Source organism: Rhea pennata, chromosome 1, assembly GCF_028389875.1.
Source record: "Rhea pennata isolate bPtePen1 chromosome 1, bPtePen1.pri, whole genome shotgun sequence".
NCBI lineage: Eukaryota > Metazoa > Chordata > Aves > Rheiformes > Rheidae > Rhea > Rhea pennata.
In genome coordinates this window covers 144,661,550-144,675,944 of record NC_084663.1, presented here as the reverse complement: position 1 = coordinate 144,675,944, position 14,395 = coordinate 144,661,550, and the positions used below count along the sequence as shown (strand labels likewise).

At 39.6% G+C, this 14,395-nt stretch overlaps 2 protein-coding genes across 2 annotated transcripts in view; one reads left to right on the top strand and one right to left on the bottom strand.

Annotated features, from left to right (window-relative positions):
• The window catches only part of CYFIP1 (cytoplasmic FMR1 interacting protein 1), a 76,618-nt gene that overhangs the window by 24,459 nt on the left and 37,764 nt on the right, over positions 1 to 14,395 (bottom strand). The window contains exons 21-23 of the mRNA XM_062601565.1: positions 14,066 to 14,185; positions 11,354 to 11,553; positions 5,876 to 5,963 (exon numbers count right to left, since the gene is read on the bottom strand). Coding sequence (XP_062457549.1) covers positions 5,876 to 5,963; positions 11,354 to 11,553; positions 14,066 to 14,185 — 408 coding nt within the window. The remainder of the gene's footprint in view (positions 1 to 5,875; positions 5,964 to 11,353; positions 11,554 to 14,065; positions 14,186 to 14,395) is intronic.
• On the top strand, positions 740 to 1,411 carry LOC134140080 (fibronectin type III domain-containing protein 9-like). The gene has a single exon (XM_062574945.1). It carries the CDS (start codon positions 740 to 742, stop codon positions 1,409 to 1,411), a length of 672 nt encoding a protein of 223 aa, XP_062430929.1.

Here is a 14,395-nt window from a genome sequence, read left to right as displayed (position 1 = left end):
ATTATGTTAAATACTAAGTTTTCCTACCTAAAATGTTTATTCTACTAAACAAAATATTCCTACCTTGCTCCAAAGAGGACAGTATTTATTAATGCATCTCTTTAAACTTCTGACCATTTATTTTTCCCTGTTGGTGCAGGCGTATATCTCTCAGAAATACAAGGGACATTTATCTCTCTCCTTTATAATCCTGAAGAATTTTTTTTATTTCATTTAATGCTATCTACATGCAAATTTCTTAAAATAAAACCAGCCACTGACTTTATTCTAGGGTTTGTACCAAGATGACGAAGAGGCAAATCGGGGGTGGGCTGAGGGGGGCCAGCACAGCTCTGCTCCCCGCACGAAGGGCACGGCAGGTTCCGACAGATCTCTGCAAGCAGGCAGCTCCCCAGCTCCAAATTCTGCAAAGCGCACCGTCTCTCGTGGAGACGGGATGCATGCGGTCACCTTGCGAGGCAGTGGCGCCTGCTGAATTTCTCTAAGTATGTATTTAACCTTTTAATTTGGCAAAGAAGTATACTCCAAACTTCTGTGAACAGCCAGCTCCCCCTTTAACAGAGCAGTACCACATATAAAGCACACTGTTTCCTAATAATTTCCTTTTCTAAATTACAGACCACTACTGATAAAGACCCACACTGCATCCTCAGTGCTGAAACTTCTTCAGTGAAGCAGCAATCTCCTTTTTCCAAAGAGGTCACTGCTGGGAAAGAAAAACTACCTAAGCAACATCACGATGGGAATAACCATCCAAAACATCACAGGAAACACAGCAATGGTAATTTGGCCAAAAATGGCTAGCTGTGCCGACAGCTTTTACAGCGTCATGTACCACCCCAACTGGAACAGCATGCTATCGAGTTACTCACGGAAGAGCTTTCAGAAGGAGGAGAGAGTGCCCACGAGTCGGTCTTCGTTTGTGGTCGAAAACCTAACTCCACTAACAACATATATTCTGTGTGTGACCTGCCAGTCTGCAAACCCCTCCAGTGACCAGTGCAGAACTTTTCATACGCTGGAACAAGACCCAGCATCTGCAAGCAACACCAAGAAAGAGCTAGCGCTGGGCATCTGGCTCACCAGCAGCGTCCTACTGCTCATCATTGCTGGGATCCTCCTCTACGGCTGTCTCCATCTGCTGTGCCGTAAGAGACAGGAGCAGCAGGAAGGACAAAACAGGACCTCGGCAGGCAGCACCGGGGAGACGTGGACTAAAAGCACGGCACAGACCTCAGAGGAGTTTGGCAGGCAAAGCCAACTGATTCAGGACACCGAGGGAAAGAATCGAGGTGGCATCCAGCTGGCCACGATAATAGCGAATCCTTTAACTTGCAAGAAGCCCATCATGCAGACCTCCAAAAGCCAGGAACCAGTGCCAGTGCCAGGGCAGTATTCTGCTATGAATTAGAAATCTTTTATCAGGAAGCAGGATTACTACACACAACATCCAAACTACTTCAAACTCATCAAGCGCTTTATCCTTTCTCAGTTCATATCAAAAAGTTCTGGTTGCTCCCTGTAGCACTCCCATCTCCACCTTTAACCATCATGACCCTCTCCAACACCCACATACAACCAGAGGTACTCAGATACGACAGTTTAGACTCTCAGGAAGTGAGTACTCCAGCTGCACTTTGTTACTGAAAAACAGAGCAAGTAATTGCTTGCTATTTTGAGGGGATTTTTTTGGTTGCTTCTCTTCACTCCAAAACAGCAAATGAACATGAAACCAAATGAAAACTGTGGCCAGGAAAACATTTGCGCTAACACAAATGAAAACTGAGCTGAAATTTTCAGGTGGGAACCAGGCTGCTATTCTGTAGGCAGCTGAAAACTACCCTGAGGTACAACGGTTTTCTGATACGAATTTTATTCCCACGATTCAGATTGCTTGATCATGATGCTCTCGATAGTTCCCATTCTGAACTAGTTCAGTGACAGTATGTAAGCTAAACTCACCAATATTTTAATGGTGTACTTTTACCTGTCTTTGAATATTCCCTTTGAATATCTCAGTCTAAAAATAATATTCCAGATAATGACCCTCCAAGGACACTTCTAACTAAACTAAGGAAATAGTTTGGATTATCTTATTTTGCAGTCTTTCACATCCACCATGAGCCAGCTTCTGCACCACAGGGGAGCGAGTCCCTGCAGCAGACAGGGAGTCCAGGGAAGCAACTCCTGATCTTCCTCTCTTTCCTTTTCACTTGTAATGATAAAACTCACTCATCAGCCGCAAATTTCTATCCAGTTATGAAGTAAGTTTTGTATCATCAGGGACAAGGAAGTAAGAATACGTTAAAACACATTTTATTTTTGGAAGAAACTTGCTAATCATCTAACTTTGCCTTGAATTTTCTGACAAAGCACCAAGAAAGGCCCTGTTCACCCTCACAAAATGATGCATCTTGTCTGGTTCACACACATAAGACAACTCATTTTTAAGTGCATTTTTTCTTAGGTGCATTTGTATTCCGTAAATTTGTACTAACTCTTAGTATCACTGTATAATATGGTATTTCTAAAAAGAAAGATGCACTGTGACTGCATGCATTTTAAATTCCTATCAGTAAGAACAAATACTTAAAGTCAGGTCTTTTTGACCCAGCTCACTGCTAGTTAGGCACTTGCCGTCAATTTTCGTTGCATTCTGGAAACCAAAGTGCGTTGGTACAATTTTGGTAAGAGAGCACCTGCTGAAATACTTCATTCACAACACTGTCTTCGCAGCTACTGCATTTTAGCAGCATTTCCCACAATTTGTGACTAGCTTCAACTCTCACATAGTTGGAAATACATGAGCTCACGTTTGATGCGTTTTCATTATTTTTTTCTACCAGAATAGGTAAGACGCAGTGCGAGTATTCTTTTTAGGAAACACTTCAAAATGCGTTCAATTGGTTTAAGTTAGCGTTTCCTCCAGCTGCCCTCTGGGCAGGCTCTTCTGTTTTTTATATCCATCCTCAATAAACTGTAAAGATGAAAAGAGCTTACTGTGGTTTCAAACTAAGGTATCTCGTGCAATACACACTGAGGAGTTCTCTTCAGAACATGATGCTAACTCTACAATTTTACTTCCAAAGTGAGGGAGAGGAGAGAAAGACATAAAAAAAACACTTTTAAATGATCTTGCAATCTAATAAACTGTAACACTTCTCTGACTAGAAATTCATAAAAGAGAGAAAAGATTATTTTAATGTTAAAGGTATAGAATCAAGAGACCGATAAATTCCCATCTCTGCCAATACCTGGAAAAGATTATTCATTTTTCCTTATTTCTTATTGTGGGTTTTAAGTTAGTTCAATATATGCATTTACATGTTACACACACAAACATACATACCATACTGAGAAGCCAAGGAGCAGTTTGAGGCAATTCAGCTACTCGATTTTTTAGATTTTTTATAGACAAATGCATGTACAGAAACACATCTCCATACATCATACTGAGAAGGCAAAAAGCTACTGCAGAAGTGCTCCCAGGGACAAGACTTAGCTCATCTAAATATAAAGCTGAATTCCACCCAAGGAATTTACTGTGCACTACTTGGATAAATAATTGTATCATTTCACAAGCAATGATTGTCTTGAACTTGCTGCAAAATAGTGATATATAAAAAGTGTCATTTAAGGGCTTACATTAGTTTTGAAGAGCTCACGTGATTACACACACAAAACTACAAGAATCTTCTTCTCTTGCTCAGAAAGTTTTATGACAGGTTGACACAGGATTAGAATCAAGATTATTGAATTGTATCAAGCCTTTCAGTTAGCGTCCAATTTCAGGTTCATTTTGTCAATCCAGTGTTTCGGTTAGCTCACCCTCCAGTTTTAACCGATCTATTAAGGGGTAAGCATTTTAAGTGACTACTAATCTGGCAACAAGAGGCAACACAGTGCAAATTGATGCTAATACGTACACCAGTAATAGATAAAAATCAGTATATTTTCACTGAAAAGTAGTCTTTTGACTTTTTTCACAAAATGAGTTAGCATCAAAAATGCAGAAGACACCCAAACAGAAAAATGTTGTATAAGCCAGAAAGCAAGCTCTTAAATTGTTGGTCTACAAAACCTCAACAAAAATCAGGTACTTACTAACACGCAAATACAGTTTCAAATCTCCAGAAGAGACTCTTTCTTATACATACATTATGAACTATTTTATTCATCCATTCTGTGCTCCCTTCTTCTCTATAACCAAATTTCAAATCTCCTAACATTCATTTTATTAATCCTACAGATATTTCAACAGAGTAAAGGCACTTCAATGACCATTCTCAGAGAGCGTTCAAAAAATGCCAGCTCACTTAAAAGGCTGACAGACAGCTCCGCTCCAGAGTCAGCCAGGAGAAGTGAATTGCATCAGCTGCCTTCTGCTTCACTAAAAGGATAAAAATACTGCTTGGAAAATTTTAGATGCAGTAGAGAACATAGACACAACTGTCCATGCAGAACATGAATATAAATAAATACGGATCAGATGCCTTGACTCATTTAGAAATATCCCTTATTATGTGAAGTCTTTGAGATCAGAACTAAGCATTTCTTTAATTCCTCTTAAGTAAACACATTGCTTGTAAAAAATTCTGCAGACAGTGTTTAACCATTATAATCCAAAACAGTCATGTATGAGCGCACACATGTGCAGGAAACCACGATGCCTTCACCTTTACTAAAACAAGCACAATGGATTGTTTAAAAAAAACAAAATAAACGTATTTCCTGGATATATGATAGATACTAATGATCATCTATCCAATGACATATATACGATCAATACCTTGAATATCTCAAATAGTTCAAAACTTTAAAAAGACAATAAAAATATGTACATGTAACTACTCCATAATTCACTATTATCCTGTCACAAGGCAATTCAACATCAGAACAGTTAAAGGACTCAAATACTATAGAGAGGGGATATGCTCGGTGACGAGCCTGGGTATACAGTGCACAGAACAGTAATAACTCATGCTGGAATTTCTAGCCTTTGTCACATAAGAATTACAATTTGTTACTTGTTACATACAGTAAAAAAGTCCTCTTAAAATTCCATTCAGATATACTCAATTCCAAAATACACTAGATTCAAGTTTAAAAATTGACTTCTGTAAAATTTAAAAGCACAAAGAGTATTTAGTAATACAGAAATAGCTCGTTACAGAAGTTGCAAAAATGCATCTGGGAACAGATTGCTGCTGTTCATAGCAATATAAAAATAATCAGATTTCTGAAAACGTAGAGCTTGCAGAATAAAGGTTACTAAATTTATTTTAATAATGTAGCCTGAATGATGCAAAAAGGTTTCCCAGTTTATCTTCCCCCACTCACACTACTTAGATAAATTAAGTTAGCAATCTCTACTAATTTCTGTGGGGTTTTTTGCTCTTTACACTGCATCTGGTGAGTTCCTGAAAAAGTAAACTCTAATACTAAAGAGCTTTCTTATACTGTTCCCTAACTGTTGGAGAATTATATAAAACTCTAATCACAGTACCAGAAATAATTTGTTACCTTTCCACATAAAGAAATGTGAATCCTGATGACTAATGCCATTCTAGTAATTTCTATGAGTTGGCTCTGCCACAACAAGCAACTTTGCAATGCAGGCTGGTTGAAAGAAATAATTATTTTTAGCAGTGCCAAATAAGACATATCGTCTGACTAACCATTTGCACCTTGGCTGAAACATACAGTAATGTTCATAGTAAAGTCAGAAAAAAAAAGCATTTATTGAATTTAAGATACTCTCAAAATGTATTTAGGTCCATTCTTTGTAGTAACATTCATATCCCATAATCTCTATAATTAAAAAGACACCTTTAACGATGTGCAAGCCATAAACATAAAAGGAATAAAATCCAACCTTTGATCCATAGAGATACTGGGGCTGTGCATTAGGCTGCTTATCTCTCTGAAACTCCTGAGAAAAGGGTAGCACAGTTCGAACAAATCTATAAAAATAAAACAAAGAATTCATTAATTACACTTATGTTATTAGGCAGGTACATAATGCATCTAACCAGGTATAACAGTGCTTTTGTCTACATCTAAAATCAAAGCCCTTCACAGAATGGTCGAGGCTGCAAGGGACCTCTGGAGATCATCAGCTCAACTGGAGAAGGGAAAGCACATAAGTCTGCACTGCCCAAAAACCTGGGCACAAAACAGAATCCAACTTCTCATCACTTACTGGCACATCGTTCTTCCCAGCTGTATGCAGGGTCCAAAAATACTTCTCATCTCTAACCTAGCCCAGCCCAACCAAAGGAGAAACAACCAACAAAACAGTAGCCTGTCATAGCGAGTAAGCAAGTTCCTTGTGCTTCCAAACTTAAATGCTTAAGGATGAACTACCCCTACAAAAAGAAAGTGGTATCTCTAATGCTGCTCTGCAAAGAATTCATGACAGGAGATGCCTTCAGATTAATACCTGAACAAAATTAACATGAAGGGTATAATTCTACGAAAATTAGCGTTTGTAAAGTTTCACCATACTTTAGTGTGAGCACGTACCAACACAAACCATGTTTGGTGAACAGCTTTATACTGTCTAGTGTAAGAGACAGAAATGGGAACTATGAACATACGGAGTACTGCAAAAGATACGATCAAACAGCTCCCTCCAAATCGAGTTTGAGTCCAGACAACAACATTTGAGCAAAACTCTGCACCTCGTATTCTGTATTCTCATGAAAAGGATGTACCTATCTGGTTCTCTGATATTGCCAGTTAATCTTGTATTAATCTTGTATAATTTACTTTTCACTCTTCACCCAAACATGTAAAAATTGCACCAAAATTACAGTTGTTTACAATTAGGTCCACTGCGCTTTAAGACATTATTCTTTCAAGATTCTACAGCTTCAAGATTTGTTTAAGTTGCTCAAAAGCAGATATACCAACAGTTTCAGCTATCATTTATAGGCATTTTAACCATTTTATCCATGTCTTCAAGATAATTGGTTCTTTTTAATCAGTGTTGATGAACCCACAGCAATTTATCTGTTGTAATCAGTGTGGGCTGTAAGCCAAGAAGATTAAGTAGATGAAAAAGCCTGCTGGCTAACCACAGTTTCGCAACAGTAACTGCTAAAACACAGCACCAGCCCCAAAACAAGAATTTTGGAGATCAAATCAAATATGTCAGTGCTTCTGTAATGTTGTTTGTCAGGAAGGAGATAACAGTGAATCAGAAAAATCACAGAATGGTTGAGGTCAGAAGGTATCTCTGGAGATCATCTAGTCCAACCCTCCTGCTCAGAGCAGGGTAACCTAGAGCACATTTCTAGCAGGTTTTGAATATCTTCAGAGAAGGAGACTCCACAGCCTCTCTGGGCAACCTGGTCCAGTGCTCCGTCACTCTCACAGGGAAGCAGCTTTTCCTCCTGTTCAGGCGGAAATTCCTGTGTTTCAGTTTGTGCCCGTTGCCTCTCGTTCTGTCACTGGGCACCACTGAAAAGAATCTGGTCCCTTCAGACACTTGCGCACATTGATAAGCTCCCCCCTCAGTCTTCTCTTCCCCAGGCTAAACAGGCCCAGCTCTTCCTCATGTGAGAGATGCTCCAGCCCTCTGATCATCTTCATACCCCTTCACTGGACTCTCTCCAGTAGCTCCATGTCTCTCTTGTCCTGGGGAGCCCAGAACTACACATAGTACTCCAGATGAGGCCTCACCAGGGCTGAGGAGAGGGGCAGGATCACCTCCCTCAACCTGCTGGCAACACGCTTCCTAATGCACCCCAGGAGACCATTGGCCTTCTTGGCCACAAGGGCACATTGCTGGCTCCTGGTCAACTTGTCGTCCACCAGCACTCCCAGGTCCTTCTCTGCAGAGCTGCTCTCCAGAAGGTCAGCCCCCAGCTTGGACTGATGCATGTGGTTATTCCTCCCTAGGTGCAGGACTCTGCACATGCCCTTGTGGAACTTCATGAGGTTCCTCTCCGCCCAACTCTCCAGCCTGTCCAGGTCTCTCTGAATGGCAGCACAGCCCTCAGCGGTATCAGCCACTCCTCCCTGCTTGGTAGCATCAAACCTGCTGAGGACGCACTCTGTCCCCTCATCCAGGTCATTGAGGAATAAGTTGAACAGGATGGGACCCAGTACTGAGCACTGGGGAACTCCACTAGCCACAGGCCTCCAACTAGACTCCATGCCACTGATGACACCCCTCTGGGCTCTGCCTTTCAGCCAGTTCTCAATCCACCTCACAGTCCACTCATCTAACCCACACTTCCAGAGCTTCTCTAGGAGGATGTTATGGGAGACAGTGTCAAAAGCCTTGCTGAAGTCAAGGCAAACAACATCCACTGCTCTCCCCTCATCTGCCCAGCCAGTCACGCCATTCTAGAAGGCTATCAGGTTGGTTAAGCATGATTTCCCCTTTGCAAAATCTATGCTGACTACTCTTGATCACCTTCTTTTCCTCCATATGCTTGGAGATCACATGCAGAATGAGCTGTTCCATCACTTTTCCAGGGATGGAGGTGAGGCTGACTAGCCTGTAGTTCCCTGGGTCCTCCTTCTTGCCCTTTTCAAAGGCTGGAGTGACAATGGCTTTCTTCCATTCTTCAGGCACCTCCCCTGACCATCATGACCTTTCAAAGAAGATCAAGAGTGGCCTAGCAGTGACATCTGCCAGCTCCCTCAGCACTCATAGGTGCATCCCATTAGGGCCCATGGATTTGTGGGTGTCAAGTTTGCCTCAATGATCCCTAACTCAATTCTCCTCCACCAAGGGAAAGCCTTCCTTTCTCCAAACTCTCTCTCTTGTCTCCAGGGTCTGTGATTCCTGAGGGCTGGTCTTAGCAGTAAAGACCGAAGGAAAGTATAAGAGATATATATGATACAAGAGACATGTGTAGTGTGAGAACTGGCATGTAACGGCTTCAAGATAAACTAAAAAGAGATACTTCTTCATGGAGTACACAGCTCTACTGCAAACTCCTCAACTACAGGATGTCACAAATGCCAACACTTTACATAGCTTTAAAAAAGGACTAAATACAGTAATGGGAAAAAAATACATAAAAGGTCAAAAACGCATTAAAATCTCATCATTTTTGTTTACAGGAACAATTTGATCATTGCTAGAGGTTGGCAGTGTTTCCTCAGAGAAGTATCACCACAAATCTGCCTTGCTGTAAGGGTCAGGATGCTGGACTGGACAGGCCTTTGGCCTGATCTGCTACAGCAGTGTTTGCACTCATGCTATTATCCACAAGTTTGTTCTCTTTCTTTCCTGGTCTACAACAGATACATTAAAAAAAAAATATTGGATTTCACTGCTAACTCACATCTGCTGAAGTCCTCTCGCCCATCTCCTAATTCCTTCTCTGCAAACTGTCTTGCTAGCAGCTATGCTTGTGTTTGGACATGGTTGCACAGTTAGCTTTGGGTCATGAGACAAAAACTCAGAAAATAAGCAACTGCAATTATTAAATTGTTAAATCCACTTTTAATAGCGGCCTCTTTCATGGTTTAATCTCAATACATTATCAGATACAAAAAAATTACTGAGTCTCAAATAATTAAACATGCAGCACGTTTCAGTACTTATGCAGGAAATAACCTCAGCCTCTGAACCAAACCTGAAAGTTCTGTAAATGCCTGAATCGTTACAAATTTGTAAACAGTTAAACATAGAGATAGTTTATCAATTTAAAGCTCACACCTTGCACTTTAACAGCAGTTACCTTTCTCAAGGCAGCAATCTATACAACAAATATGCTTAAGAACTGCATACAGACCATCTTTCCTCTTCCAGCAAAAAAATTGATGGGGACCATATGGTGGGCGTACAAATACATAATCCTCTCATGATGCTGCTGTTTTTAAGTGCGTCAGGAACCCACTTTTGATTGAAACCTGAGCAATTCTGTGATGAAAAACGTCAGGCCGCACACATGGTGCAGATGTTGCCTAAGATCTGCCTCGTTTTACCATCTCTTAAATTAATTATCCTGAATTAATTATCCCACAAGCTTGAAGATCAGCCTAACTCAATTTGAGCATGCACCTTCTGGTGCATCATCATGATGGTGAAACATCAACATTTGATTGAGATTTTTGTTTAATATTATGCTTAGGTGATTCTTAATACAATCACACTCTACATACATTAACAATACTCAACATGTACAGTGGCCTCCTCAAAAATGTGCAGACAGATTCACGTAATAAAAGCTTTTTAGCAAGAACTTTACCACACAAAGTCATGCTTTTTTGCAGACAAAATCTGAGATCTAAAATGCAACATAACCATCACAAATCATGTAAGACAGGGAAAACTGTCCAAGAAGGCAGTGAAAGATGAGAACATGGTTCCTCCTCTTCCTACAGTCCAATATTCAATACCACTTTACTGTCTCTTCAAGATGATTTTATTGTAACAATGTTTTAACCAAAATCCAAGCAAAAGCTACATGCAGCACAAACCCTTGAAACAGAGCACAAAGCAGGAAGTCCAGAAATATAAAGTGCCAGTACTGTGCCTTCCACTGATTCAAATTTTAGATTCTCACTCTCTCCTCCTATTTCCATTACTTCCTCTCCTTAAACGCTGCAACAGTAGGAATGAAGGCTACCTGGAACAAAACTGTTTTTGCTGATACGCTATAGCTTTCTGCTAACATCAGCCAAATGACACAAGCAAAGCTTTACATTGAAAAGACAAAGTTTCAAATACAGCACAACCATCTGAGGAAAAGAATGACATACAATATAATTTATGGTTTCACTGAATGATCACTGCAGATCTATGACAAGTCTCCTTTGTGCCAAAAAAGAGGGGACACACTTTGAAGTCACACTTGCCCTTCCCTAGCTAATGAAGGCTCAGTAAAAAACTGATAGATGTGAGAGAGCCAGAAGATCTAGAGACTCGGAAGACAGCAGCAATGCAAATAAAATCTTATTCAACACACACTGACCACTTCCCTTATCCAGTAAGCCATCCTTTTTCTTCACATTAACACAGAACCAAGGGATATAATTTTATTTCCATCTCTCACACCTGAAGCTCTTGTTTACTAATACTTGTTTATTTCTTGATATGCAGCTTGCTGTGTTTTTGGATACACTATTTTTTAGCATATGATAGCTAAAGTATTAAAATAGCATAGCATTTTGAGGATCAAGTTACATTAGACTTCTACAGTAGACAAATAATAGGCTTTCATACATTTGACAGTACTTAGCAAACTGACTCATTCTTCTTTGTTTCAGGTAAAGCTAAGAGGTGGAAAATATACTAAATGAACAGAGATGGCCTTTCTCAGCATTTATTAGGAAAGAAGTTGCAGGCAAGTCAGAACTGTTGCAAACAAAAGGCTGCCATGCTAACCTGTTAGTGGATCCGTTGTAGCAGTAGTTTGGAAGGAAATCATAATTGAGTTCCCAAAAGACGTGAAGGGTGATTCTTCCATAAGGGGCTGACACATTGTGATTAGCTTCTCTGAACATGGCATCAAAGCTGTCCAAGGTCATATACCTACTCAGAAGCTTGTGAGTCATTTTGTTTATCTCTATCAAGCCATCTAACTCCTGCAAAAGAAAAAAAAAACAGTGAAGAACCAAAACTAAGTACATAAATAACCTTGACCAAATAGGAGGCTAGAAAGAACTCAAAAATAACATTTGATTGTTCCTCAGTCTGTTACTTTAGTGTCACATCTGTTCTTAGTATTGTTTTAATCTGCCACCACAACCCTTCAAGACTTCAGGGATATTCATTAGGATCTGTCTGCACTGCAGATGGGTCTCTGCCAAACGCAGAGTGGGGCCAGCTCTTTTTTCATGGAGCGAAAGTTAAAACCTCAACATTTAAGCAGGCTCGGAAACAGGCTAAGGAACAGCTTCTGCATTTCTTGTTTTACAGACTATCACAAAGTAATTCCTGCTGGGCAGGGCAACCGGTGATCTAACTTTTGCAGTAGCAGTAGTACTAGTAGGGACAAGGTCACATTTACCATAAATCCTTTTCATAGTTTCCGCTTTCTTAAGAATATACTAAGATTCAGTGCAAGACTAGACATTTGCAGAGATAATAAAAATCACATTCAAACAGATAATAAAAATCTCAGAATCACTAGTCACCAGCTACAGACTAGTATATACATATAAATGTATATAGGCACTGCTTATCACAACATATCTCCTCTTGACAAGACATTTCTTAGTGTGGTTTATTGCACTTTCCTATAGAATAAGAACTACCTATTTCTGATATCAGCCACTGAAAACAGCAGTAATTGGAAACAGTATACTGGACAGGTTAATGATCTGACTTGGTCTTGCACTTCCAAGGCAACTCACACTATGGCATTTAACCAGTACGTTCCCAAAAGAAAATAAGACGAAACAAAGAATCCCCAAATCCTCACAAAAAACAAATTTTGCTATTAAAAATAGTTGTACAATGACATTATTAAAGAATTGAGTCTGATCTGAGGGCAAAAATAGCTCATTTTTTAACTACCTTCATATAATTTGAAAAGTAGTTGAAATTATTTTTCAGTTAAGCTATTAGTATCAGTATCCCATGGAGGAAAATAAGCAGTTTTTAGCAGGAATGATTTTGCTTTTTCAAAAAAAAAAAAAAGAGCCAAGGAAAACGGAAGATTAAGAAAACCCTGCACATTACAAAGAAAAACTACTTTTAAGTACTTCAAAAGGCAAACATCAAGGACTGAAAACTCATGAAGAGCCAGACTCCTGCCCACCTCCGTATGCCAGTATTTGTATTATGTTCAGTAAGGAATGAAATTAATACGGACACTTAAAGTAGTTACTGCATTACAAAACCCCCGCAGGTAAAAGACATATTAGAGTAAGGCCAATGGTAAATGTTCTTGCTCAACTTTTGTTTTTTTCAGTCACACTGAACTGAATGTGACTGATCTTTTTCCTTGTTGAATGCGTATTTATTTGTCAAATACACACTGTCTGAAATCAAATTTGTTCATTAACATTTTAATCAGGAAATTAACTCAAAAAGACACTATGGCATTACACAGATGCTCTCCTTCCACAGGCATGAGTCAGATCTCATTCCTTTACAAAAAAATTGCCAGCATTTTGTCAGTTCTAGAAAATCAAGCTGTCTTGTTAAATAAACTCATTTCAATTCTACCAGGCATAGGGTTGTCCTGTTTTCGTCTGTAATTTATATATAAGCCTAGATATAAATGGACTTAAAAAAAAAAAAAAAATGTTAGTCACAAGAATACTCATTTTCCCTGTTTTTTCATAGCTCCTAGTACAAGCCTTCTCTATGGCTGCTGTTTACACCTGAATACTCCCAAGGCTCTGGCCTGCAACTCATTTGGACGAGAAAAAAGCTCAAACATCCTCAGTCTCAACAGGACTAGGACTTGCACAGTCCCACATACTGCATCAGGTCAGATCAGGTCAGGTCAAAGCACTGATTGAATGAAATTACAGGTTAAGGTATGGGGGGAAAGGGGAGGAATTCATAGCATCCCAGAACCAATAAAACCCACAACATACTACAAAGGCAAGAGAGGATTTGCCAGGATTTGCTGCTACAATGTAGCTGGAGCTGGTTCACTACACTACAAAAGAATGCCTTTTGTCAGAATTAGCTACTTCTTCAGTAAAGGGTGATGTCAGTCTCAGCTTCATAAATGAGACAAACTTCAACCATACTACTTGATTTCACAGTTAAGGAAAAACAAAAAGCAAACATCAGAGAATTTTTTTTAATAAGATTGCTTGAATTCTTTTCCATTTGTATTTATTAAACTAGCTTTTGGACAAAACAAGTTGGCAGGTTAGTCATTCAGCCTCTTCTCCTGTCAGGAGAAGGGGGGAATGACTGTACAACTATTCACTCAGGGAATATCAAGAGGACTTCTAGCAAAACCTGATAAAACTTGATAACACTGCTTTATAATTTAAAAAAAAAAAAAGTCTAGATGTCAATCAGTCTCATTTCAGACAAAATCTTGTAGTCAAGTACGAAAGAAAAGAACCAGCACTCCACAGCCCTACTTTCACTGTCGGCTCCCTGGGAGGACTGCAGCACAGCACTCACCACAATGGAAGTCAAATCCTCGCTTTCAAAGCGACCAATTGCCAGCTCCATCGATCTGTACATGGCTGCTGAAATCCGCTGAGTGATTAGTCGGTTCAAGTCTATTGACCTACCAAGAAGCTGAAGAAAAAACATTTCTGAAGTTTTGAACCGGATGGCAAATTACGAGACTAGCCGTACAAAGATTATCAGATTTCACATATTAGCAGTCTCAAACATAGTGAAATTGTATTTCAAGCACACAGAAACAACAGCTGGATAAAACTTCTAAATCCACGAATAAGTTACGTTTTACATTCGAATTCTTACAAAATGGAAGAAGTAAAATTA